This window comes from Chlorocebus sabaeus, chromosome 1 (genome assembly GCF_047675955.1).
Source record: "Chlorocebus sabaeus isolate Y175 chromosome 1, mChlSab1.0.hap1, whole genome shotgun sequence".
Lineage (NCBI taxonomy): Eukaryota > Metazoa > Chordata > Mammalia > Primates > Cercopithecidae > Chlorocebus > Chlorocebus sabaeus.
Genome location: NC_132904.1, coordinates 119,776,802 through 119,804,064, shown reverse-complemented (window position 1 = coordinate 119,804,064; position 27,263 = coordinate 119,776,802). Strand labels below are relative to the sequence as shown.

The 27,263-nt window shown below is 43.1% G+C and overlaps 1 protein-coding gene and 1 non-coding gene across 4 annotated transcripts in view; one reads left to right on the top strand and one right to left on the bottom strand.

Annotated features, from left to right (window-relative positions):
• The window catches only part of LOC103248709 (uncharacterized), a 77,745-nt gene extending 51,690 nt beyond the window's left edge, over positions 1–26,055 (bottom strand). For all 3 annotated transcript variants that reach the window (XR_012094877.1, XR_005242688.2, XR_012094878.1), the window contains exons 1-2: positions 24,283–26,055; positions 9,979–10,124 (exon numbers count right to left, since the gene is read on the bottom strand). This is a non-coding gene — a transcript (uncharacterized protein). The remainder of the gene's footprint in view (positions 1–9,978; positions 10,125–24,282) is intronic.
• Positions 26,056–26,197: 142 nt separating this feature from the next.
• Positions 26,198–27,263, top strand: part of SCN3B (sodium voltage-gated channel beta subunit 3) — a 30,008-nt gene continuing 28,942 nt past the window's right edge. The window contains exons 1-2 of the mRNA XM_008021291.3: positions 26,198–26,560; positions 26,960–27,039. Of these exons, the coding sequence (XP_008019482.3) occupies positions 26,985–27,039 (55 nt within the window). The 5' untranslated portion in view covers positions 26,198–26,560; positions 26,960–26,984. The remainder of the gene's footprint in view (positions 26,561–26,959; positions 27,040–27,263) is intronic.

The window sequence follows — 27,263 nt, the reverse complement described above, 5'->3', positions numbered from 1 at the left end:
TAAAGATTTAAATTTACCAAGGCTCTGGATATATAGGAGGGATATCACAAACAAAGAAGAGTGAAAAAGAAAATCACATCAATAGATGTTTTTAAATATCAGCTTTGCAGATCTCTTTGTTTCTAATACAGTGTCTCACTCAACGTTTCTTTTCTCCCCTGCTTCCTTTCCTGTGACTGTGGCTCAGAGCTCTCCTTTCTTTCCTCCTCTTCTTTGTTCTTCATAAAATAAAGTGTGTTAACAATTTATGAAATAATGTGTCGAGTGCTGAATAGAGCATTGGTTTGTCAAAATGATAATATACTGCTGGTGGTTTTGAATAACAAGTACAGAGGGGGAAGAAAGCATCTGTCACATCAATAGCTACATACCAGGTCTTAGGTGATATATTGATGTGCTCCAGTAAAGAAACCACATCTGAAAGAGCAGCTGCAATTGATGTCACTACCTGAGTAAGTTCACAATGATACATTACCATTTTTCAAGATCCATCTGTGTTCTGCATAGATCCAACCATCAAAACAAACTGTTAGAGCCACTCCCAGTCATTCAAGCTAAAACACTGAATGCAGAATCTGTGGCCAGTGAACCCATATTAATAAATTTACCTTGATCTGACAATTCCCATACATATTTCTCAGATTTTTTTTCTATAAAAATTATCAAAATATTTTGAGCTTGTAGTAAAAGAGAATAGAACAGTATTTGCCAGGGGCTGGGGGGTGGGAGAAATGAGGACCTGTTGATCAAAGAAGGGTATAAACTTTCCATTATAAGATGAATAAGTTGGCTGGGCACAGTGGCTCACGCCTGTAATCCCAGCACTTTGAGAGGCTGAGGTGGGTGGATCACCTGAGGTCAAGAGTTCGAGACCAGCCTGGCCAACATGAAGAAACCCCATCTCTACTAAAATACAAAATTAGCCAGGCGTGGTGGTGCATGCCTGTAATCCCAGCTACTTGGAAGGCTGTGGCAGGAGAATCACTTGAACCCAGGAGGCAGAGGTTGCTGTGAACCGAGATCATGCCACTGTACCCCAGCCTGGGCAACAAGAGCGAAACTCCATCTCAAAAAAAAATTGAATAGATAAGATGAACAAGTTCTGGTGCTCTAATGTACAATATGGGTAGTGATAGATATGTTAAAATTTAATTGTGATTATCATTATACAATGTATACATATGTCAAATCATCACATTGCACACCTTAAATACGTTCAAACTTTATTTGTCCATTAAATATTTTTAAACTAAAAATTACAATTTACAAAATCAATTACAAAACTGTTTAAAAAATTTTTTTCAAAATCTTGTGATCCTTTTGGTGTGTATAGTAACTTTTCATGGGTCACAGTTGTACCTGACTCCTGAGGCCTTCCAGAACTTGAGTCCACTTAGAGATCTAGAAGCAATGAGATCTTCTAGATCTTCTTCACCTCCCAGGTGGTTGAGGTGAGAACCAGTGCTCCCATACAAGACAGTTGCCACTGGAGGGGTCATTAAAGGTTCTTCAGGCAAGGAAAATTAAAATTATCAGATAGAGGAGAAAATAATATTTCTTTTTCTTTTTTTTTCTTTTTTTTTTTTTTTTTTGAGACATACCAAGGCTCTGTCACCCAGGCTGGAGTGCAGTGGTGCAAGCTCAACTCACTGCAACCTCTGCCTCCCAGGTTCAAATGATTCTCGTGACTGAGCTTCCCGAATAGCTGGGACTACAGGCATGTGCCATCATGCCCAGCTAATTTTTATATGTTTAGTAGAAACAGTGTTTCACTATGTTGGCCAGGCTGGTCTTGAACTCCTGGCCTCAAGTTATTCACCCACCTTGACCTCCCAAAGTGCTGGGATTACAGGCGTGAGCCACCATGCTGGACCTGGAAAAGAATATTTCTACAAGCAAAGGATGCTTAGCAGAATTTGGGGCTTAAGATTCTCACCTTCATCAAAATCTTTCCACACGCCCCTAACCTAATTTTCAGCATCCCCAATTGATGGTGTTCTACACCAATGCCCAAATTTTATCACGAGAGACTCTGTGAGGCTGTGAATTCAATTTATGTTATAATTCAGCCACTCAAAGGACTAAACTTTGAGATTGATTTTCAGAAACCTTAACCTGAGGCTATAGTAGATAAAGGTTATTTTACAGAAGTCACAGAGACTCTCTGGTCCTTTACTTCGACCTTGAGCTGGGAATTTAAGCCCTGACCTCACTATTTTCCTTCTCTAAATCCTCCAGAGAAATTGGAAGAAGCCAATCACCACCACAGGCCTTTATTTACATTTAAATGTTCTATGGCAACATGTTTTTGACCATCCAGAGCCTTACCTTCTATAAACCCTTCACTGCAGGTAACCACAGATGGTAACTAAGTGAAGTGTTATGCTATGATATGTCCTTGACTTCTGGTATCTTATCTACCCATGACAGCAGTCATTGATGGCTTTCAATTCAGCCAGACCAGAGAAGAGATTCAGATTCTCATCCTTCAGGTTCTGCTTCTCTAGAGTCACATTCAACACCAATAAACTATCAGTCAGAATTCAGTAAGAGAAGGAAAACAACCATGAGTGTAATGGATATAAAAGACCAATAGAGAAATTAGACCAGTGACTCAAGAGGCTGAGGTAAAAGCGTCACTTGAGGCCAGCAGTTCAAGACCAGACCAACCTGGACAACATTTTTTAGAGACTTTGTCTCTAAAAAAGAAATTAAAAATTATCCAGGTGTGGTGGCATGCACCTGTTGTCCCAGCTACTTGGGAGGCTGAGGCAGGAGGATCTCTTGAGCCCAGGAGTTCAAGGCTACCCTGGGCAACATAGCAAGATCTCATCTCTACAAAAAAAAAAATTAATTTAAAAAATTACCCAGGACCTGTAGTCCCAGCAGGAGGATTGCTTGAGCCCTGGAGTTGAAGGCTGCAGTGAGCTACAATTGTTCCACTGCAATTTACCCTAAGAGACAGAGAATAAAAACATTTTTTTAAATTAGACCTTTGTTAGACATTAAGCTTTATTATAGGAATGAGATACCAAAGTAGAAGGCACTAAAGAAGTGAAAGTCTGGCAGGAGGAGTTGCACAATAAGAAAAAAAGAGACATTAAACAAGTCTGACCAAAGTGCTGGCACAGGTAAACAAGTAGGGGCATGGAGGAAATTCTGAGAAACAATCATGTCCAGCAGCTAAAGTGGGGACACAATAGGGAAACTTTTGGAGAGGTCCGTGGGAATTTTGGCCTTATGTTAACTACTGCCTCTGTGGGTGCACAGCCCAGAGCGGCTGTTGGTCATCAGAGCCCGCAGTCTGGAGGACAAGCTGAATGCAGAGGAAGGCCAGAACCACCTAAGACCCACAAGGTACCCATCTCTCCATCTGTCTGACAACATGTCTGACTGTGATGAACTTCTGAGAGGAATGGCTGTTGCGTCGCTCTGATATCCCAAATCTCATGCACATTGTTCTTTTGGTCAACTCTAAACTGGAACCACACTAGGTAAGGAATTCTGGGAAATATAGTGCCCCACTTGACCAAGTTGACATAGTATCATCTAAAGCAACCCTCAAGGACTGTGCAGTTGGAAGCAAGCGACATTAAGTACAAACCCAGAGAAGAATGTGGAAATACACAGAGAGCCATAGGACCTTCTGAGAGATGAAAAACAAACATGATAACAATTGCCTTGTGGTCAGCTATTGTCTGTGGGTCTGGTACTGGGAGGTGTTAAAAGCTGGGAATTCAGAAGAAAAGAATCATCACTTTGCTCCCTTTTTACTTTGACAGACTACTAAGTTAGGTGTTTCTCTACTCCGTATTTTAAATGTTTATTAATCAAAAAACAAGGAAAATGGAAAGTGACAACTCAGCTAATTCCCAAAGAATTTATTCTCAGGGGATATATTCACTAAACATTATCAGTCTAACTTTGGTGTCTATAAAATTTCATGGTTCTTTTTACTATAAAAAGCATTTAGTATTAAGACATTTTCTTCACATAATTCATTAAAGTGTTGTTCTGAAGCTTCCTTTCTGGGTATTTTGGTACATCTTTATAGAATTACAGAATCAGGTGGATGAACTAAAGTATTTGTTATTGTCCCTTCCACCCCTCATTCTAAAATTTTACTCAAAGCATGAAACTTCTTCATTGTTATTTTCCATTTATTTATTTATTTATTTATTTAGAGACAGAGTCTCACTCTGTTGCCCAGGCTGGAGTGTAGTGGCGTGATTACGGCTCACTGCAACCTCTGCCTCTACCAGGTTCAAACAATTCATGTGGCTCACTCAGCCTCCTGAGTAGCTGGGATTACAGGCATGCACCACCACACCCAGCTAATGTTTGTATTTTTAGTAGAGACAGGGTTTCACAATGTTGGCCAGGCTGGTCTTGAACTCCTGGCCTCAAGTGACCCACCCACCTTGGCCTCTCAAAGTGCTGAGATTGCAGGCATGAGCTACGGCATCCGGCCTCATTGCTATTTTCTAATAATATATGCATGCTGGGTGATTTTAGATGATATTTAGAGAGGCAGGAGAGTTGTAACAATCGCCTTTATATGGAATTTAGAAATTACAAAGCACTTTCAAATATGTTTTCACATTTGAGTGTCAAGCAATCCAATGAAGTAAGCAAGGCAAATGTCACAATTACCATGTTCATAGATGTGGAAACATAGTCTCTGCGCTTTTAACCCACTTGCTGTTCCCAAAGCCCTTTCAATTCTTCATGCATGATGTAACAGAAATTACGTAACTAATTACGGTTGCTGGGTCAAATGCTTTCTTTTTTCTCAGGAGTGATAATGGTTTGCTCTGCTTCATCAACATCTCATCACCTGGTGATCTGTATAATCAACACACACATTTTGAGATAGTACTGAAAAGAAAATATACTTTGGTAACAGGAAGACCCGGGTTTAAAGAGTGGCACTAATCATGACTAGCTTTGTGGCTACGGGTGAATTACTTCATCTCTCATATCTTCAATGCCTCCATTTTACAAATTGGAATACTTTTTGCAGGTTGCAAACTTGTAAAGATTACATTATATAATGCCTGTTATTAGAATGCTTAGCACACCAGGCACATAAGAGGTGCTCAGCCAATGCCGCATTTCATCTATAAATCCTACTTACTTCTAAAGGCTGAAGGCAGTTCCATACAATATCCTCCCTAACTTCTCTCCTTTTTTCCAGTTTCACTCCACCCAATACCACTCAGAGCCTACTTAGTTGTTCTCAAATTGTTTTATATTCTGGCATTTTACGTTCATTCAACAAATATGTAGTAAATGCAAACTATGTTTTCAGACCCTGTACTAAACTCTGCGTATAAAATAGTAAAGAAAACAGATGTGTTTCTGCCCTCAAGGAGCTTTCTTTACTATTTTTAAGCAAGAAGCAGATCACATATCAGTAACATACAGATACTTGTACAGTAATAAGTGGTGGTAAATGCGCGAATGCGAAGACTAGGTTGCAATGTGGATGACTATATTTGACTGGGATTGTGAAAGACATTCTCCTTGGAGTAACATTTAAGCACAGATGTGAAGGATGAGAAAGAGCCAATCATATAAAGAAGAAAAAATAACATTTCATAGGGAGAGAACAGGTGTGAACAACTAGAAAAGCCAGCGTGGCTGGAATACAATGAGCAAAATGTCATGGCGTGAGTTGAGGTTGGGAGGTAAGCGTGAACCAGACCACACAGAGCCTTCGATGTAGGTTGGACCCTCCCAGAAGCAAGTCCTGAGACAAGTTTGAGCAGCCACAGTTTATTTAGAAGGTATGGCAGTAGGACAGAGAAAAAAGAAAATGAAGCCAATAAAAGGTGTGTCGTTGAACAGGCCACACCTGCGCCTCAATCCCCCTGAGAAACTCCAAAAGGGGGTATATGTAGAACAGGCACCCAGGAGGCCAGGAAGCTGGGCTCTTTTGTTTTTCAATGTATAATTTCATTCCTTTTAAAATTGTAATTGTACATATTTATGGAGTACAATTTGATGTGTCAATGCATGTCTGTGTTGTAAAATGATCAAATCAGGATATCCAGCATATCCATCACCTTATGCATGTATTATTTCTTTGTGATAAGGGCATTCAGAAGTCCCCCTTCTAGCTATTTTGTAATATATAATACCCTGCTGTCAACCAACTTCGCCCCACTGTGGTTCCTCAGAAAATTAAATATACAACTACCATGTGATCCAGCAATCCCACTGATGGATACATATTCAAAGGAAAGGAAAACAGTATATTCAAGACATATCTATACGTCCCTATTTATTTCAGTGCTATTTACAAAAGCCAAGATATGGAATCAACCTAAGTATCCAACAGCAAATGAATAAAGAAAATGTGGTATATATACGCAATGAAATACTATTCACCCATTAAAAAAATGCTGTCATTTGTGACATTATGGATGGACATGAGCTCATTATTAACCAAATCCCTTCACTGTCGGGCATTAACTCTCTGTTACTTACAGCTGACCCTGTGCGGGATTAGCATATTCATGGCCAGAAAAACAAGCCCAAGAGCAGAAAGTTACAGGTGTACACAGAAAACTGCCTTCAAACGTAGAGATCAGTGCTAAGGGAGCCAGGCACAGTGGCTCATGCCTGTAATCCCGGCACTTTGGGAGGCCAAGGCAGGCGGATCACCTGAAGTCAGGAGTTTGAGACCAGCCTGACCAACATATAGTGAAACCCCGTCTCTACCAAAAATATAAAAGTTAGCTGGGCATGGTGGCACATGCCTGTAGTCCCAGCTAGTTGGGAAGTTGAGGCAGGAGAATCGCTTGAACCCATGAGGTGGAGGTTGCAGTTAGCTGAGATCGCACCACTGCACTCCAGCCCGGGCCACAGAGCAAGATCCCACCTCTCAAAAAAAAAAAAAAAAAAAAAAGGCTAAGGGGATGGGATGGGGAATGAAAGAACCCTATTGAACACGGTATGCTAATTATAATAGAGAGCCACTGAAGGATTTTAGCAGGAGTATGATGTGATGTAGTTCAGGTTGTTAGTTTTGGTTGCCCAGGTACTTTATAAGATCCTTGAGAACAAAGCACATACTTTACATTTCTTTAGCACTAACCACAGCAATGACACAGTGCAGTTTACAGAGGACGTACTGAATAATTGTGTTGACTGTCCAGGAGAAAAAGCATATGATGAATCCAAGTTAACTGGACCAAAAACACACCAAATTAAAACTTTTACCTATAAAAATATTCAGCATCGCTTCCTCTTTTTTAATTAGAAATTGAGATGGTATCTCATTATGTTGCCTAAGCTGGTCTCAAACTCCTTGGCTCAAATGATCCTCCCATCTGTGCCTCCTGAAGTGCTGGGACTACAGGGACAAGCCACCACTCTCAGCCTATCATCACTTTCTACTAACTCTCTTAAAGTAGCCAGATGGTGCATGGACCACCTTGGTATCCAGGGAGTTAGCTGTTATCTGGACTTTCTAAAACTATTGGTTTTAGAAAGAATTCAACCATTGGATGAGAGAATAAAGCCCGATTCACTTATTTTGTTTTTTATTTGTCTTTTTTTTTTTTTTTTTCTGAGATGACTCTTACTCTCTCACCCAGGCTGGAGTGCAGTGGTGTGATCTTGGCTCACTGCGACCACACCTCTTGGGTTCAAGTGATTCTCATGCCTCAGCCTCCTGAGTAGCTGGGAGTACAGGCGCATGCCACCACACCCAGTTAATTTTTGTATTTTTAGTAGAGATAGGGTTTCACCATGTTGGTCAGACTGTCTGGAACTCCTGACCTCAAGTGATCCACCTGCCTCCACCTCCCAAAGTGCTGGGATTACAGGCATGAGCCACTGCGCCTGGCCAAAATTTTATTTTTTATTTTACTTTTTTAGAGATGGGGGTTCTCACTATGTTGCCCAGGTTGATTTTGAACTCCTGGGCTCAAGTGATCCTCCCATCTCAGCCTCCCAAAGTGCTGGAATTACAGGTGTGAGCCACCATGCCTGGCCCAAGCCTCTCTTACTCTCAGAAGAACAGAGTAATATTGTGGACGAAAGCACTGACTTTGGAGTCCCACCCAGAGCAGACAGGGCTTTGATCTTTAGCAATTATGGGGCCTTGAGCAAGTGACTCAAGCTCATTAATCCTCAGTTCCTCATCGGTAACATGGACATAGTAACAATGGCATTTACTTCAAAAAGGTTAGTGTAAAGGTTAAATAAAATAATACTCTCTGCCCAGTATAGAATTAGCATTCATCATATATTATCATTAATCCAATATTTTTACTTCACTTAGAGTTATTGTTTATTTTATTTTATTTCATTTTTTTCTTTTTTTTGACATTGCCTTTTTCCACATGCTCTAACATTTTAGGTTATTCTGATAGGTTTTCTGGAATACAGCTGTAGATTTACTATTAAGTTTAGGCCAGAACAGCTGTGGTGGCTCACACTTGTGATCCCAGCACTTCGTGAGGCCAAGGCAGGAGGATCACTTGAGCCCAGGAGTTTGAGACTAGCCTGGGCAACGTAGTGAGAACCTGTCTCTATTAACAAGAGAAGAAGTTTTGGCTAGACCCAAACTTTGGAGGACCCTCTTGTCTGCCTCCACTTGTTTCTCTAAGCCTATTCTGCGGCGGGGAAACATCTTTATTTCCAACAGACAATTCTTTCCAGAAGTAGACTTTCCCCCAGGAAAACCTGTTTGTGGAATGAACAGAAGTGTGTGAGATGCCCCCGTGTGGCCTTCCCACCGTCTGCCTTGCTCTTGTCACTGATGCTGTCTCTGATCCACCTGCTCCCCGGAGACTCCAGACCCAGGCGTGCAATATCTTTACTGAGCACCTTTACAGGCTGCAGCAAAAGGCCTGACCAGCCGGCACTGGACTGAACCGAGCGGCACTTGAGTATTCATCTTTTCTCATTTGCATTTTTTCCTGATTTTGTTGAGATATGTTCTCTTTGTGGAAATTTGGAAAATGTATTAAAGTTTTAAAAAGCAGGAAAATAAAGCTCTTTAAAAACCACTCTAGGCCGGGAGCAGTGGCTCACGCCTGTAATCCCAGCACTTTGGGAGGCCGAGTGGGGTGGATCACGAGGTCAGGAGATCCAGACCATCCTGACTAACACGGTGAAACTCCGTCTCTACTAAAAATATTAAAAATTAGCCGGGAGTGGTGGCGGGCGCCTGTAGTCCCAGCTACTCGGGAGGCTGAGGCAAGAGAATGGCGTGAACCCGGGAGGCGGAGCTTGCAGTGAGCTGAGATCGGGCCACTGCACTCCAGCCTGGGCGACAGTGAGAGACTCCGTCTCAAAATAAAATAATAAAATAAAATAACCATTCTAGGATATGGTTCTATATTTGTCCAACACGTGTTTAGCTGAATTTTTTAAAAAAAAAAACAACCTTACAATCAAGTGCTTTCATATTGTATCTGAACTAAAACTCTTTACAATGCATTCTCCTGTTTTTCTTGCTCTGGCCTATATGCGAATAGAAACTGGGGAGTACTATTCTCTGCCTTCGGAGTGTAGATGTTTGTCCACCTTTGTATCTCCATTTCCAGGACACTCAAAAGAGCCGTCTCCCTCAACAGAGGGAGCCAATAGGCTGGCAAGAACAGCAATTCCCAGATCAAAGTCAAAATGACGCCACGGCTGGGGTCAGAAGGGCGGGTACAAACCCAGAGCTGGGTAAAGACCAACAGCCGGTTGGTGCCTATGTAAGGTGAGGAGCTGTCAATTCATTCATCTCCTAATGAACTGGCATGCTGGAGGATTTGATGCTGTTGCCTTCTCACGGCAATTATGAATTCAGCTTGCAAAGGCAGCTTCAATTCCCTGACTCACGGGTAGTCTTCCAGCCACAGCCTTGTCTAGTTGGGAACAGACATTCATGCAAATTGAGAGCAGTGAGTGACTTTTTGAGCGAATCTAAATAAAGCTCTGAAACCCAGCAGCTGCAGGAAATGCTCATCTTACCTCACTTGATTAGAACGCCTTTCGGGTTGCTAGGTCAGGAACTTCTAGGAAAGCCGCGGATGAGCTGTTGCTGTTCTACTGAGGGGTTCAAATCAGCTGAGTCCAGGAGTCAGAAAGTGGAAACTGGGGCTTCTCAGCTCCACATCCTGAAACGAAATAAATATATTACACTTATGTATTAAATAATAAAATTACATATTCTACGTTGCTGAGAAATGATGGAGCAGAAGCCGGTGGATGACGTACTTGGGATGCCGAGGAAAGACTCACCGGTGTTCGCAGGAGGGTGCTGGCAGGTGCCTCCCAATGCCAGTTTCAACTCAGGATTTACAGTGGGAACTGGGATATGCTCTGGGGGCTGCATTCAAACAGGAGAAAGCTCGCTGGAAATTGCCCTGGCCAGGGGACAGATTCACAGAGGAGATGAAGTTGGGACAGATTTCTAGCTGTCATTCTGCCTCATTCCTGCTGACAACAACAGCTCCAGGAAGACGTATCTATCTTCGATTTCTCGTGTCTTTCAGACACTCAAAAAGCTCTTCCTTCGTATAAACCCAAGTTTCTCTTATTGTCATTTTACCTCAACTGGTGTTTATTTCCTCCGGACTATAAAATGTCTTGGCACAAGAAAGTTGGTGTAAGATAGTGTGGTAAGCGTGCTGCCGCTGGAATCAGACAAACTTGAGCTTCAGTCTCAGATTCTCCACTTGTTAGCCATGTGACTAGGCCAACTTTACCTGGCCACCCTGCACTTCAGTTTCTTCCTAAGTGAAATAGGCATAACAATAACACATACCTCTTAGAGCTGTTGTGAGGATTAAATGAGATCATAGATGAAATGCTCCACAATTTAGAGGTGAGTAAATATCAGTTATAAATAAAATGTTTTTGAGACATACACTGGGGAATCAATTAATCAATTAATGAAATAAAATGTTAATAGCAAACATGTATATGGCATTTGCAATGAACCTGGCACTGTAATCCAATTTTTAATGCCAGAGTATGAATTAGATTATTTAGCCCCACCCACCCACCTTTTTCTTAAGCCAGCCTATAATCTTTATATGGGTTAGGGTTTGCTTTTGTGTTTTTAAGCCACTTCTTGATTTTGGAAAGTAGAATTTAAAGGAATCTAAGGTTCTTGTCAATTTACTTTAAACTAAAAATCACCCTGTACTTGGTCTGTTTCAGAAAAATTATGAAATCCTTTGATCCCTTTTCCCTCTGGTCCAGAAGATAAATACCAAATCATTGGCTTATTAGGGATGAGATTTTAAAAAGCAGCCACTTCCTTACTCCTAGCTTCCACTTCAGTTACACACAAAAACAGGGCCAAGGGTGTGTCTCTTCTCTTCTGCATAAAAACAAGAGGCATCTTCTCCCTCTGAGATTTGATTCCTCTCTCAAGGTCTTCAAGGCCCTTTGGGATCACTGACAATGCAGTTACTTATTATTTGGCCTATATTTACACATCATAAATGCCAGTTGCAGAGGAACCGTGATGTTATCTGAAGTCAGCTTTGTCTTTTTATGAACAAACTTTTCCCTGATTTTGACTTGTATGTCCTTCACTTCTTTTCACTGCGCCTTTTCTTGCTACCTCTCCTGCTCTCGACAACTGAACTGCTTGTAATCCCCTCAAAGGAGGCCATATGCTCTACCTCCTTCTTTGCTCCAGGAAGAGAGGAATTCATTATCCTTGCCCCCATGCCCATATACAGACCCCAGTTGGGTCCACAGGACTCAGCCAGTTTTTCTTTTGTGGAGTTCATACAAGTCACTTTGTCACTCTTTCTGCACCATCCTCAGTTCTCTACCAGCTTCCCTATAATCTCTTACTCAGTGACAGGAAAAATGACTGTCCTCCCTTTTCCCACCATCACCATGTGGAATGCCAGTCATCCGTGCAATAATGCTTCCCATAATCTCGCCTCACATGTTCTTTTCCTTTTCTTATTTCAGAGAACTGCCAAACATGCATCAACTTTCAATCCAGTCCAGCAAAACATATGTGAGTTCAGTAAAGAATTGCTGGCCGGGCGCGGTGGCTCAAGCCTGTAATCCCAGCACTTTGGGAGGCCGAGATGGGTGGATCACGAGGTCAGGAGATCGAGACCATCCTGGCTAACATGGTGAAACCCCGTCTCTACTAAAAAATACAAAAATCTAGCCGGGCAAGGTGGTGGGCGCCTGTAGTCCCAGCTACTTGGGAGGCTGAGGCAGGAGAATGGCATAAACCTGGGAGGCGGAGCTTGCAGTGAGCTGAGATCCCAGCCTGGGCGACAGAGCAAGACTCCGTCTCAAAAAAAAAAAAAAAAAAAAAAAGAATTGCTGACTTACTGACCTGGATTTGAACCTGAAATTTCTCCCTCTGTTTTGTTCCTTGTAATATGCCAGAATGTATCTGTGTTGCTTTTATTGCTTAAAAAAAAAAAAAAAAAGCAGTATTATTTCCTTATTGAAAAATAATTCAAATTTGTAGAGATGTATAAATGTTAACAATTATGAATTCCTGATGTCCTTAACTCCAGTGCCCTCCACCTGCAACGCACCTCAGTCACTTAGCAAGAACCCTAAAACACTTGCTTATCCTTCACCATGGCTCAAAATTAAAGATGCCACTCCCCCAAATATCCTCTGTGACCATCATCAACTGTCCTTCCTCCTCACTCAATTGCTTGCCAGTCCTAAAGGCGTTTCTATTTTTATTTTCACCACCAGTCACACTATGATCTTCTATTCTCCTTTTCTATCACATCTGTCAGACTTGGCATATTATTAACCACTTCACAAACATATTCACTACCACCCTAGGATGGCTCCTATATTCATCATTTATCATACTGCTATAAAGAACTGCCTGAGACTGCATAATTTATAAAGGAAAGAGGTTTAATTGACTCACAGTTCTGCATGTCTGAGGAGGACTCAGGAAACTTACAATCATGGTGGAAGGTGACGGGGAAGCAAGGCACCTTCTTCACAAGGTGGCAGGAAGGAGAATGAATGCAGGAGGAACTACCAAACTCTTATAAAACCATCTGATCTCCTGAGAACTCACTGTCATGACAACAGCACGGGGAAACCACCCCCATGACTCAATTACCTCCACCTGGTCTCTCCCTTAACATGTGGGGATTATGGGGATTACAATTCAAGATAAGACTTTGGGTGGGGACACAGCCAAACCATATCAGCTCCATCCTTTTATTTCTCCTGTTCCACCTTGCCAAGTCTGCAGCCTTCAAGAGTGGTTGCAAACTGTTATTGGAGAAAATTGTGAAACGGTTTTAACTGGATCCACCCCGAATCTGTTCTTTGTTGGGTTTACTGATACTCACTGCTTTCCTTTACTTTTAATCAATCCATCATCGCACTTCCCAGAGACTTTTCTATCTCTCTTATTCTGCATGAGGCCCTGATTCTGTTCAGCTCCCCACTCAAAGCAGATGACTTTATTTCCTGTTTTACTGAGTCATATTCTCTCACATTTGATAACTTCAAATTAGTTTATTTCCACTTCAACATCTCTGTGTATCTTTCCTCTTTTTCTTCCTCCTCCCTTAAATCTGAGGTTTATCCCTCAGGCATTGCTCCTGATTCAAGTTCCTTCTTCCACCTGGGAACTGTGCTCCTCCATCAGTTACCTCATTTCTGTCACATCTTCCATCTTTCCTTCTGAGTTCATGTCTCAGCTTTTGTCTACATAACCTTCTCTAAGGAAACCCTTACTTATTCTAAAGTCTCATCATTTTCCAAACTCTCTTCCATTCCCACTATCAGATGCTTTGAAATTGTAGTTAAACCAATCACATCCACTAGGTTTGCACCAACACTTCTTACTTAACATCTTCCAATATGTAATTGTCCCTCAGTCCCTCCAACTAAAGTCCTCCTAAGGTCATCAGTGATTTCCGAGTTACTAAGTCTCCCCACCAATTATTCCCCCAATCAATTCTCTGCTGCAGAACTCACTGCTGACATGGAACATTCTCTCTCTTTACTCCCTAATGCAGCACTGTTTTGATCTCCTCCTGTGATTTAGTCTGTTCTCACATTGCTGATAAAGACACACCCAAGACTGGGAAACTTACAAAAAAAAAAAAAAGAAGTTTAATGGACTTACAGTTCCATGTGGCTGGGAAGGCCTCACAATCATGGCAGAAGGCAAGGAGGAGCAAGTCACATCTTATAAGGATGGCAGCAGGCAAAGAGAGAGTTTGTGCATGGAAACTCCTCCTTACAAAACCATCAGATCTTGTAAGATTTATTCACTATCACAAGAACAGCAGGGGAAAGACCCACTCCCATGATTCAATTACCTCTCACTGGATCCCTCCCACAACAGGTGGGAATTCAAGATGAGATCTGGGTGGGGACACAGTGAAACAGTATCATCCTGTCACTTTGATCATTTTTTTTTCTGTCTCTGTTACTGGCTCTACTGCTTCCTCTCCCTCCTAAATTCAAGTATTAACACTGGGTCTCCCTCTGTCACTCAGGCTGAAGTGCAATGGTGTGTGTGATCATGGCTCACCGCAACCTCAGCCTCCCAGGCTCAAGCAATCCCCCACCTTAGCCTCCTAGTAGCTGGGACTATAGGTGAGTGCCACCACACCCAGCTAATTTTTTGTACTTTTTGTAGTGATGGAGTCTTGCTATGTTGCCCAGGCTGGTCTCAACCTCCTGGGATCAAGTGATCCACCCGCCTCAGCCTCCCAAAGTGCTGGGATTACAGGTATGAGCCACTGCGCCTGGTTCTCAGACTTTCTATCTCTTTATATTCTCTTTTAAATATCATCAATTTCCATTACTTTGATTATCACTGTGTATGGATGACTCTCAGATCTGAATTGCCAGCACTTATTTTTTCTGAGGACCTGACTTAAATTTTCATTTAGTATCTGAAACCCAAAATATGCCAAACAAGATCTGTCACTTTTTCCCCCAAATCACCAATCCTGTTATCTTCTCTATAACTTCCATATACAAAATGGCATAACTTTTTATACATAATGTGGTATCAGTAGTACAAAAAGTTTGCCCAATCTACCATGACTAGAGTGATCTTTCCTCTTTTGCCTCATATCTTGTCATTTGCCAAATCCAATGTATTTTACCTTCACATTTTCTTTAGGATCAGACGTCTCCATCTCACACTGTCTTACACTAGGTTCTCCTTCCCTCTTACTATGGCTACTGCAAATATTTCTCCTATTTTTCTTCATTCCATGTTTCCTATTCTGCCAGATTAATTTTTCCCAACTCATTGCATATCACATGACTCACAGCTCCCAGTTCTCTATCAAACTAAGTCCAGACTCCTTAATAAGCATTAAGACTACTTACTTATCTTTCCAGCATTAACCACTATTATTTCTCTAAACGTCTCCAATGTTCAGATAAAGTATATCATCTACTTTCCCCAGCTCAGACCTGAAACTTTTCTGCCTTTATGCTTTTGTTGGTGTTTTTTTTTTTTTTCCCTGCCAAGAATGTCATGCTTTTACATCCTGTAGAAATCCTATCCTTGCTTCAGGACGTGTTTTATTTTACTTTTTTACTTTTTATTTTAGACAGGGTTTCGTTCTGTCACCCAGGCTGGAGTGCAGTGGCCTGATCTCAATTCACTGCAGCCTTGAAATTCTGGGCTCCAACAACCCTCACACCCCAGCGTCCCAAGTAGCTGGGACCACAAGCATGTGCCACTACGCCTGGCTAACTTTTGTATTTTTTGTCCATATAGTGTCTTGCCATGTTCCCCAGGCTGGTCTCAAATTCCTGAGTTCAAGCAATCTGCCCACCTTGGTCACTGTGCCCAGCCAGGACCTATTTAAAATACACCTTCTTCATGTATCTTTTACTGCTTGGGGCTATAACTTGTCCTCTGATCCCATATATCTTACCTTGATCTGCTCTGCGTCATTACTATTTGTGAATGTGCCACCTTATCACAAATGGTGTGTTGTCCTCACTGTAGATTATGAATGTCTTTATACTATTTTCCAGGTATTTTGCTACATTCTGCAGGCCCTGCAGATAAAAAGTTTTTCTAATTTCCCTGGGAAATTCAAAACCTTCTTACCCAGAGAAAAAATGTATTTATGTTCCTCATCCCCACTCTCCTATGTAGGTTTCTCATTCACTTAGGAGGTGAGTGAGTTCCTGTTGCCACTCCTTAAAATGTGGAGAACATAGAAAAAGTGGGGCCATCTTTACCACAGTAGCAAGGGGGAGTGTGTTCTCAAATCTTCATGTTGGGATTCTGAATGCAATTTTTTGCTCTAGAGGGCAGACCACAGCCTAGTGATGGCGACAGACCCCAAAGCATCCAGTCACAAGCTGTTTGACAAGAATAGGAGTGTGTGCTGTGGGAGGTATGGGAGGTGTCACCTTCAGGGAGTGGGAGAAGGGAAGAATAGGTCTGATTGCAGGATGAAATAATTCAGCTCAGTCAGGTTTTTTTCAGTGTGCCTCATTAATCATTCTGAAATACAAAGTCCGGCACTATGTCTTACCCAAACATTACGTATAGTCGTGTTGTCTTGCAAGTACTGACTGAAATGTAATAACTCATAGATTACATTTCTGTTTCAGATAGCCTAGTTATAGAGGCCCTTCTCTTTCCTCTTTTCAGTCCTGGGGTTGGTGTACAAGGCCTTTCCTGGCCATACGGCTGCTGGGAAATCTGGGTTCAGAGAGTGGTGATTGAGAGAAATCAAAGAATAGAAAATGAAGAATGGGTGGGTCTGCCACACATAAGCTGAATGACCAAGTCATTTAACTTCTCTTGAGTTTAATTTCCCAAATAAATAAATAAACAAAGGCAGCAGTAGTGCCAACTCTATTTATACAGAAGAGAAATAAACTAATATTTATTAAGTTTATGCTAAGGGCCAGGCATTGTGCCAGGTGACATACGTTTAATTTATTTAATCCTCATAAATAGCCATAAGATAATAGGTAGTATTAATATTCTCATTTTATGTCTGAAGAAACTGAGGCTCAGAAGAATTAAATAACGTCCCCAAGTAACAAGCAGAGTGTCCAGGATAAACCTGTCTGGTCCAAAAGTGTCACTCTTTTCCATTGCTCTATTCAGCTACTCCAAATCACAATCTTACTTGAAAATGGCAGTGTCATTCGGTGAGATTTGTGGCACTTTGAACTTGAGAGAGTTGATTTAGGATATGTGGTGGAAGAAATTTCTAATCAGCAAAGCATTCAAGATTTGACTTGGATGCTGTTAAAGGAATTCAGTTTTATAAGGAAAGCAGAGCATTAAAGTTTGAAAAATTTGCAGCCTGACAATATGATAGAAAAGAAAACTCCGTTTTCTGAGGAGAAATCCAAGCGGGCTGCAGAAATTTGCATAAGTAATGAGGAGCAGAGTATTATTCCCCAAGACAATGGAAAAATGTCTCCAGGGCATGTCAGAGGTCTCCACAGCAGCCCCTCCCATCACAGGGCCTGAGGCCTAGGAGGAAGAAGTGGTTTGATGGGCTGGGCCCAAGTTCCTGTGCTATGTGCAACCTAGGAACTTGGTGTCTTGTGTTCCAGCTGCTCCACCTGTGGCCAAAAGGGGCCTATGTAGAGCTCAGGCTGTGGCTTCACAGGGTGCAAGCCCAAAGCCTTGGTAGCTTCCACATTGTGTTGAGCCTGCGAGCACACAGAAGTCAAGAATTGGGGTTTGGGAACTTCCACCTAGATTTCAGAGGATATATGGAAATGCCTGGATGTCCAGGAAGAAGTTTGTTGCAGGGGTGGGGCTCTCATGAAGACCTTCTGCTAGAGCAGTGCAGAAGGGAAATGTGGGGTCAGAGCTCCCATACGGAGTTCCTACTAGGGCACTGCCTAGTGGAGCTGTGAGGAGAGGGCCACCATCCTCCAGACCCCAGAATGGTAGATCCACTGACAGCTTGCACTGTGCACCTGGAGAAGCCACAGACACAATGCCAGCCCATGAAAGCAGCTGGGAGGGAAGCTGTACCCTGCAAAGCCACAGGGGCAGAGCTGCCCAGAACCATGGGTACCCACATCTTGCATCAGCATGACTGGGATGTAAGACACGGAGTCAAAGGAGATCATTTTGAAACTTTAAGATTTGACTGCCCTGCTGGATTTCTGACTTGCATACGGCCTGTAGCCCTTTGTTTTGGCCAGTTTCTCTGATTGGGAATGGCTGTATTTACCCAATGCCCGTACCCCCATTGTATGTAGGAAGTAACTAACTTGCTTTTGATTTTACAGGCTCATAGGCAGAAGGGATTTGCCTTGTCTCAAATGAAACTTCGGACTGTGGACTTTTCAGCTAACGCTAAAATGAGTTAAGAGTTTGGGGGACTGTTGGGAAGGCATGATTGGTTTTGAAATGGGAGGACACGAGATTTGGGAGGGGCCGGGGCAGAATGATGTGGTTTGGCTGTGTCCCCACCCAAATCTCTTATTGAATCGTAACTCCCACAATTCCCATGTGTTGTGGGAGGAACCCAGTGGGAGGTGATTGAATTATGGGGGTGGGTCTTTCCTGTGCTGTTCTTGTGATAGCGAATGGGCCTCATGAGATCTGATGACTTTAAAACTGGAGTTTCCCTGCACAAGCTCTCTAGCTGCTGCCATACTCATAAGACATGACTTGCTCCTCCTTCCCTTCTGCCATGATTGTGAGACCTCCCCAGCCATGTGGAACTTTAAGTCCAATAAACCTCTTTCTTTTGTAAATTGCCCAGCCTTAAGTATGTCTTTATCAGCACCATGAAAACAGATTAATACATAGTGTGTCTTAAAAATAAAGCCTTTATATTAAATGAGGCTAAACAGTTGCTTACAGAAAAAAGAAAAACAACTAGGAGGTTTTCATTCATGTTAGTCCATGTGAGCACTCTAAATCTTAAGCCACTAAAGAGAAAGAAAGGAAGAACACAAAATATATTGGATTTTCCTAGGTCTATTTTCTTAGATTTTATATGTTCCCATCATACTAGAAGTTTTATGAGTAAAGGAATTATTCCTACTTTTTCTCACACATAAATACACACAGCATACTCATTTGAGAACTACACAACATACAACAAGTCATTAACTTCCTGGCTGATGTGCACATGGAAGTATCTTTCGATGATGAAGATCTTATAGAAAGATATTAAGATCTTAAGGCTTTTGGAGACAAAAAATCGGGTTTCAATTATGGTTCTGCCCATGCACTTGAGTGACTAAGTCATTTAACTTCTCTTGTATTTATTCCCTCAAAAAAAAAAAAAAAAAAAAAAAAGGAGAATTCTAATAGTGCCTACTTTTTAAAATGGTTAGAAGGATTAAATAAATTTATCAATTTGTGAATGCATATCATTGTTCTGGGGCCAATGCATGCCCTTAAATATAATGATAATGATGAAAATGATACTGGATTAATGATAGATTATGAAAGCTGATTATTTCCCATCATGCTGAAGTGAAGAGCTGAGCCTATCTCTGTAAGGATTTTCAAAACCTATCTAAATAGGAACTGAACACTTCTTGGTTTATAGGACTTGACAAAATCCAAGACACACTTGTATTATCTCCTTTGTTGCTTCCAGCAACTCTAGGAGGCAGACAATTAGAGAGAGAATTAGTTCAGAGAGATTAGGTGAAAAGGTCAATACTACACTATCTCAGAGCAGCACCAAGCATGGGACACAGGCCTCCTGTGTACCACCTGAGCCTCATTTAGTGGTTATTTTTCTTCTTCAATAATATTGCTTATAAACATTGAGCCAATCAGGGCTCAATGTTGCTCTTGCCCCAAACTTCAGAATAACAACAGGACTTTGATCAGCACCAGAGATAATGATTGTACTTATTTCCACAAGACATCTTGATATGGTTTGGTTTGGGGTCCCCACCCAATCTCATCTCAAATTGTAATCCCCATGTGTCAAGGGAGGGACCTAGTGGGAGGTGATTGTATCATGGGGGCAGTTTCCTCCATGCTGTTCTTGTGATAGTGAGTGAGTTCTCACACAATCTGATGGTTTAAAAGTGTGTGGTGGTTCCCCATCCCACTTCCTGCCACAATGTAAGACGCACCTTGCTTCCTTTTTGCCTTCTGCCATAATTGTAAGTTTCCTGAGGCCTCCCCAGTCATGCAGAACTGTGAGTCAATTTGACTTTTCTTTATAAATCATCCAGTCTCAGGCAGTTCTTTATAGCAGTGTGAAAAATTAAACAATACACATCTTTCCTTTCTGCCTATCCTAAGAGCTGCAGCCATATGCATGCCAGAAATGCATTAAAAAATTATGCCATGCTAATAACAACACTTGAAATATATTATAACTTTGCTTCTGGGGAGCTTAAAGTACTTTATCACTGATAATATTTTCTTTATTTCCATTTACATGTTTGGGTGATCAAAACTAAATATTAATAGTGTTCTGGCTGAGGCATAACCATGGACTTTCTAGAGATTGGTCAAGAGCAGATGGCATTTCTTTTGTGCACAGGGTGTTATGGAGGTGGGCAGGGCTCTTCTGGATGTCAGGAAAGCGTTGGCTTCCATAATCAGTCAGGTGATATTCAGTTCATTTCAACAAACATTTTTTGGCCCCGTCTTACCTGCCAGGTTCTGTGCCATGTGCAAATCCAGGAAGGAATTGCACAATATAATCATAATGTCACTGCTTACTATTCTAATCCCAAACTTCCCTTGGCTGGTGACAACACCACACAGCTGGCTGGCAGAATGAGGGAATAATTTGGAAGAGCCTGATATCTCTCAGTCCCATATGTGCTCTTTAGCCACAGTTTAAATTGAACATATTTCTTTCCTTTCCTTGTCCCATGGGGTGTGCACTATTTTTCAAAATCCACTTCAAATAGCAAAAGCAGGTTACTTGACTTGCCTAGGTTGGGCTCTGATTTTTGCTTCTTGACTCTTAGTTCAGGTATATGTTGAACTTGACAAGCTTTTCTTGACATTTTTCTATGCTTTAAGAAGGTGCCCACAGTTGTTCAGACCATCTCCCTTGTCCCGGGTTCCCCTGTACCTCCCTACCACCTACACTCAATGGATAATGTGGCTTCCTACTTTACCAAGATCAACGTGTGCGTCTTAAGGTCCCACTTTATCTTTACTTACAGTGTCACTTCCACTGCTCCTGTCTCTAATTCCTCTCCAGTAGTCTCAGTGAATGTGTTTCATTCCTCAAGAAAATTAACATCTCCCTGCATAGCTCCCATTCAACTCTTCCTTCAGTGAAGGGGTGGCCTGCCCCTCCACACCTATGGGTGTTTCTCGTTAGGTGGAACGAGAGACTTGAGAAAAGAAATAAGACACAGAGACAAAGTATAGAGAAACAAAAGCGGGGGCCCAGGGGACCAGCGCTCAGTTTACAGAGGACCCACGCTGGCACCAGTCTCCGAGTTCCCTTAGTATTTATAGGTAATTATCTTTACCATCTTAAAGATAAGGGAGTGGCAGAACAATAGGATCATTGTAGGGAGGAAATCAGCAGTAAGACATAAGAACAAGGATCTCTGTGACATGAATAAGTTTAAAGGAAAATCCTGTGCCTAGAGATAAACCTTTTAGCAGCATTGTTTCATCCTATCACGTGGGGATAAACCTTGGACAATACCTAGCTTTTCTAGGAACAAAGACATACCCTGCATGCCCAAAATCCATTAAACCTTGAGTTACCACAGCACATGTCTCTTGCAAGGACAAGGTTGGGGGTAGGGTCACAGATTAACAGCATCTCAAATACAGAACAAAATGGAGTCTCTTATGTCTACTTCTTTCTGTATAGACACAGTAACAGGCTGATCGCTTTCTTTTCCCCACACTTCAGCAGAGTCACGCCATTCCCTCCACCTCAAGATCCCTGAACACCTAGGCTTTGTACTCCCTCCTCTTTCTCAATCTCTGAGCATTATTAGCTGAAGTTCCCTCTAAGGAGAAGTGTCCTCAAGTCTAAAGACCTTCTTTTCCCTGGCCTGCCATGGCATTGCCCCTTGCTGGGTCTCTTCCTATTTCTCTGACTCTTGGTTTTCTGTTCCCCTATTGATTCTGGCCTCAGCTCTTCACTGTTTCCACACTATTCTCACTCCCTTCTTTATTCATTTATTCATTCACTTGTGCCCTCTGTGAAGAGGACCTAATATCTCCCTGGCACTAATCCAGGTGCCGGATGACAGCAGTGGACAGGACAAACAAGGCTGCTATCACCAAGGAGAACCAGCCTGATGGAAAGAACAGAAAATAAGCAAGTACATACATTAAAAATAAGATAGTTTTGGATAGTGAGAGAAGATATGAAGAACAAGAAAGAGGGCGATGAGATAGCAAGTAGCTTTAGGTGAGGAAGGTGGCAGCAAACAATCTTAGAGTGACCAGGGAATGTCACTCTAGGGTGAAGTCATTTGAGGCAAGACCAAAATGACAAGAAACCAGCCACAGAATGAAGGGTGTTCCAGGAAGAGGGGACACCAAATGCTAAGGCTATAATAATAATGATGGGAAATATTAATAGTGGGGAAAAGTTTGATAACTATGAGGTACATTTCTTTAAAATTAAGTGTAGTTGGAACATTTGTGGACAAGACAGAGAGTGGTAGAAATGAGTGTGGAGAGATAGCCAGAGCACAAGGCCAACTTTAGGCCATGGTGACAAGTCTACATTTTATTGCAGTGTAGTGAGATGCCATGGAAGGGCTTTAAGCAAGAGAAGTTCACATCTTTTAGAATACAAAGATTGTTCTGTCTACTCTTTGGAGAATAGAGCATATGGTTTTACCCATTAACTGTGAAGGGAGAATGATTATTAAATTGGGAGGCCAAGCAAACATCAATGAGAAAGGATTGAAGCCAAAATGGCAGGAAAGAGGAAGGGATAGCTTAATTTAAATGATTTTAAAACTCTCAGAACAAGGCCAAGAGTACTTCAGGGAACTTAAGGTGCTTGCAAAAGTGACTGAGAGTGACAGCCAAAAACCAAGGGAAACAGCAGGAGAAAGAAAAGACTAAATGCTTCTATTTTCAGTACAGGAGAGGGCAGAAGTGGTATATGGAAAGTAGAGGTAAAATCCTCATAGTACCCAATTACCATGGGGTTGATAAACAATTAGAAAAGAACATTATGAATATTAGCAATTCACATGAATAGACATAAGAAAAATTTTCTACGGCTGAGCCAGTTCCTGCTGTGGTAGTTGATAAAATTACCAGACTGAAAATATCTCAGTCTGTCTATGTATCTCAGTCTGTCTATGTATCTCAGTCTGTCTATGTATCTCAGTCTGTCTATGTATCTCAGTCTTGGTGAGGCTTTCAATAAAATCATAGAACCTCAAAGATGATTAGAACTTTAACATAATCTATTCCAAATTTCTAACCTATAAAGATTTTCCTTCCTAAACATCCCAGTAGTTGCTTGGATAACAACTGCTTAGACATAACGAAAGGTAATTAGTCCTATTTTGGAAAGGTTTGAAATGTATTGCTGAAAATCTGTTCTTGCGTTAGTGTAACCCATTGATCCTATTTCTTTCCTGTGGATGACTAGATGTCTAATTCCTCTCACAGATTCCTTTTATTGTAGATTTTCAGAATGTGTCATGCTGTACATATAAAAAATAGGGAGCTATGTTTGGGTTTTATGATTGAGCAACTGTACTAAAGAATTCTAATTAGGCCAGGTGCAGTGGCTCATGCCTGTAATCCCAGCACTTTGGGAGGCCAAGGCAGGCAGATCACCTGAGGTCAGGAGTTTGAGACCAGCCTGGCCAACATGGCGAAAACCCTTCTCTACTAAAAATTCAAAAATTACAGGTGGGCACCTGTAATCCCAGCTACTTGGGAGACTGAGGCAGAAGAATTGTTTGAACCTGGGAGGTGGAGGTTGCAGTGAGCCAAGATCACACTATTGCACTCCAGCCTGGGCAACAAGAGTGAAACTCTGTCTCAAAAAACAAACAAACAAACAAACAAAAAGAATGTTAATTATTAGCTCATTGCTAAGGTAGAATGAGGTCTTTAGAAGCAGGCCAAAAGACTATCTCTTCTTTTTTTCTATTACTTCTTTGTTTTTAAATCCATGTTTGGATCATGTGATTGTCAAGCCTAGAGATGAAACAAGGCTAAAGAAAAGAGATATATTGGGCGATTAAATCTGAATTCAATAAAAGTATTAACACAATGTGATAACTGGTTGAAACTAATACATTTTAACAACAATAAGTGCAAAGTTTCATAATAAAATTTCCAAAATTGCCTATACAAGACACAATGACTCTGCAACAAGTCAAGTGAAAAATACTCACGGATTTTAATTGAATTTAAGCTGATTATGACTAAGATGTGGCTGTAAATGTATTTGAATAGTTATATCCTTCAAAGCAAATGTAGCCATAATTCTCCTGGATTTATGCTGGTCAGATCACACAGGGACCATCAGTTCCTGTTCTGGACATCACTTGGAGAATCATGCTGAGAAACTGAAAATCCTCCTGAAAAAGCAGCCAGGGTGGTAAAGGATTAGAAACTACTAGAAAATACATTGGAAGAAACTAAGGAAGAGTAGCCCCAAACAAAAATGTCTTAGGGTGGATGTGAGGAAGCATAGCTCTTTTAAAAAGAAAACAGCATTAGGGCCACTTAATGGAGTTTGGAGGGGGAGGAAGAGTGTACGGAATTCAACTGAATATGAAGAACTTCCTTAAGCATGAGAAGAAGTGAACTTGTGAGATAGAAAGATCAAGGCCGGGCGCGGTGGTTCATGCCTGTAATTCCAGCACTTTGGGAGGCCGAGGCGGGTGGATCACTTGAGGTTGTGAGTTTGAGACCAGCCTAACCAACATGGAGAAACTAAAATACAAAATTAGCCAGGCGTGGTGGCGTATGCCTGTAATCCCAGCTACTCGGGAGGCTGAGACAGGAGAATCACTTGAAGGGGGGGACGGAGGTTGCTGTGAACCAAGATCGCGCCATTGCACTCCAGTCTGGGCAAGAAGAGCAAAACTCCGTCTCAAAAAAATAAATAAAATAAAATAAAATAAAATAAAATAAATAAGATCAAGTCCATTCATCCGAAATGTTCCTGGGGGAAGTCACAAATTGGAAAAGAGGTTGAATTAGGTCAACTTTAACTTCGCATCCAAGTTTAACACAGTGTGTGTGCTTCAAGGCCTAGTCCTCCAAACAGCACAGAGCTCAAGGCCTGGTGGCTCCCTGCCCAGGAAGATCCGACTGGGGACATTCTGTTGCTCTGTGAGATGTCAGGAGGGAGCATTTCTTGCTTCTGGTCCACTCACCGTCAGCTGTTGCTCTGCTGTTCCATTTTGGAATATCAGCGTTAAGCTTCCCCTTTTGGAAAGAGCAGAAGAGGAGAAAAAGGAGGCTGAAGGAGGGATCTTGGATTACTCTTTTACTTCAGTTCCAGGCATTCCTAATCTGTTATGTCAATTTAAGTCGATAGTTGAATGCAAAGTTTCAGGTTTCCCTTCCAGAGATGGGGCGGGGGCACTCGAACAGCTGCTAGGACTAGGGAGTGGCTAATAGTTGGAAGACGCCGAACACAACCTATAAAGGAGTAATTAGAGGAAAAGGGAGAACTGCAAAGAACCTGGGGAAGGGAAGAGGAGTCCTCTTGGGTCCCCCTCCCCTTGCGCTGACATTTGGATCACCTCACTGAATGATGAGGTGAACACAGGAACAGGTGCGCCTCATCTCTACCCCATTTGCCCTAAACAGGGATTATCTTGCTGAGTTTGCTGTGTCCGGGGCCAATTAATCAAGGCTAGACAAAGGATAGACAGCGAGAACTGGAAGGGATGGGGTCTGGGAGGCGAAGCTAGGAACCGCGTACAGCGCGCCTTGCAGATGACATCATTGCCTGAAAGAGCTCTGGCCCTCCCCTTCCCGGAGCTACACCCAGCAAGTCCGTGCGGGAGCTGAGTGGGTTTGCCTGGAGGGCGTGAGCCGAGGGCGGCGGTGCGCCCCGAGCTCGGGGGAGGTGCGGCGGCGGGTGAGGGAGACCTGGAGAGACCAGCCAGCGCGCGAGCCGAGATCTCCGGGCTGGAAGTGTCTGCGCCGCTCCCGGCTCCGCCCCCGCTCGGCGCGGCGCTGGGCACTGGGAGGGGCACGCCCATTAGGGGGTGGGGAGTGTGCACTAGGGGGAGGGTCCGGGGCGGCGGTGGGGGCGGAGAGCCGCCTGCGCATGTCAGGGCTGACAGCACACACGGCCTGGGGGCCTAGAGAAGGGTTGCTGATCACCCGCCACCCGGGGTCGGGGCCCCGCACCATCCGGGGGCGAGCTCCCGGGAAGGGGCTCCCCCTCTACACCCACCCCCCAACCTCTGACATCGCCGGCCGAACGGGAGCTGCCGCTTCCTTCCCGGCCCCGCTGCACCTCCCCGGGGAGCCGTGGGCGGGCGTGGACGGCACCGACGTGGAACGCGTTCTGTAGCCCAGACGGGCGGCCCCGGCGGCTTCGGTTGTGGGGACACGCCCAGCTGAAGAAGCGGTCAGGGTGGACGAAGCAGGAGCCGCGGGGCTCGGAGGATCCCAGTCCGAGTGCAGCAGATCCTGGGGAGGCGAGAGGTGAATCAACCTGGACCCTTCGACAGCCTGGCTGCTAGGCCAGCAGTGCGACTCCCTTCCGAGCTGAGCTTGCCCTGGACGCAAACGAGCGAGGCAGGGGCGCGAGTGGAAGCTGGAGTTCCGGGGTGGGCGGGGAGGCGACTGTCCGTGGTGCTGAGCGCCGGCGAGAGCGGGCGCGGAGCGGCTGATCATCTCCCTCGAAGTGGGGAGGTTCAGTGGGGTCGCTTTGGGTCCAAAGCCCCCGCCCGGCTCCAAAAGCCCCCAGGGCCTCCCCAGGCACCGGTGCTCGGCCCTTCCTTCGGTCAGAAAGTCGCCCCCTGGGGGCAGTTCGTCCCAAAGGGTTTCCTCGAAAGAATCTGAGAGGGCGCAGTCCTTGACCGAGGGAATCTCTCTGTGTAGCCTCGGAAGCCGCCAGCCCCAGAAGATGCCTGCCTTCAACAGATTGTTTCCCCTGGTTTCTCTCGTGCTTATCTACTGGGGTAAGTACCAGCACCTGGCCATGCCGCATGCAGGTAACAGTAATAATGCTAACAATAATAACACATTGATGTCGTTGGTGACAGAAAAGAGCTCTGGCTGGCTTCCCTCTGTGCATATCTGCCAGACATGGAGATCGCAGGGGTTCCATGAGAGCTGGGATTTTGAGATTGGAAAGGCACCTCCCCACCGCCCTTTCCCGGTATTCTCCAACCTCCTTTGGTGA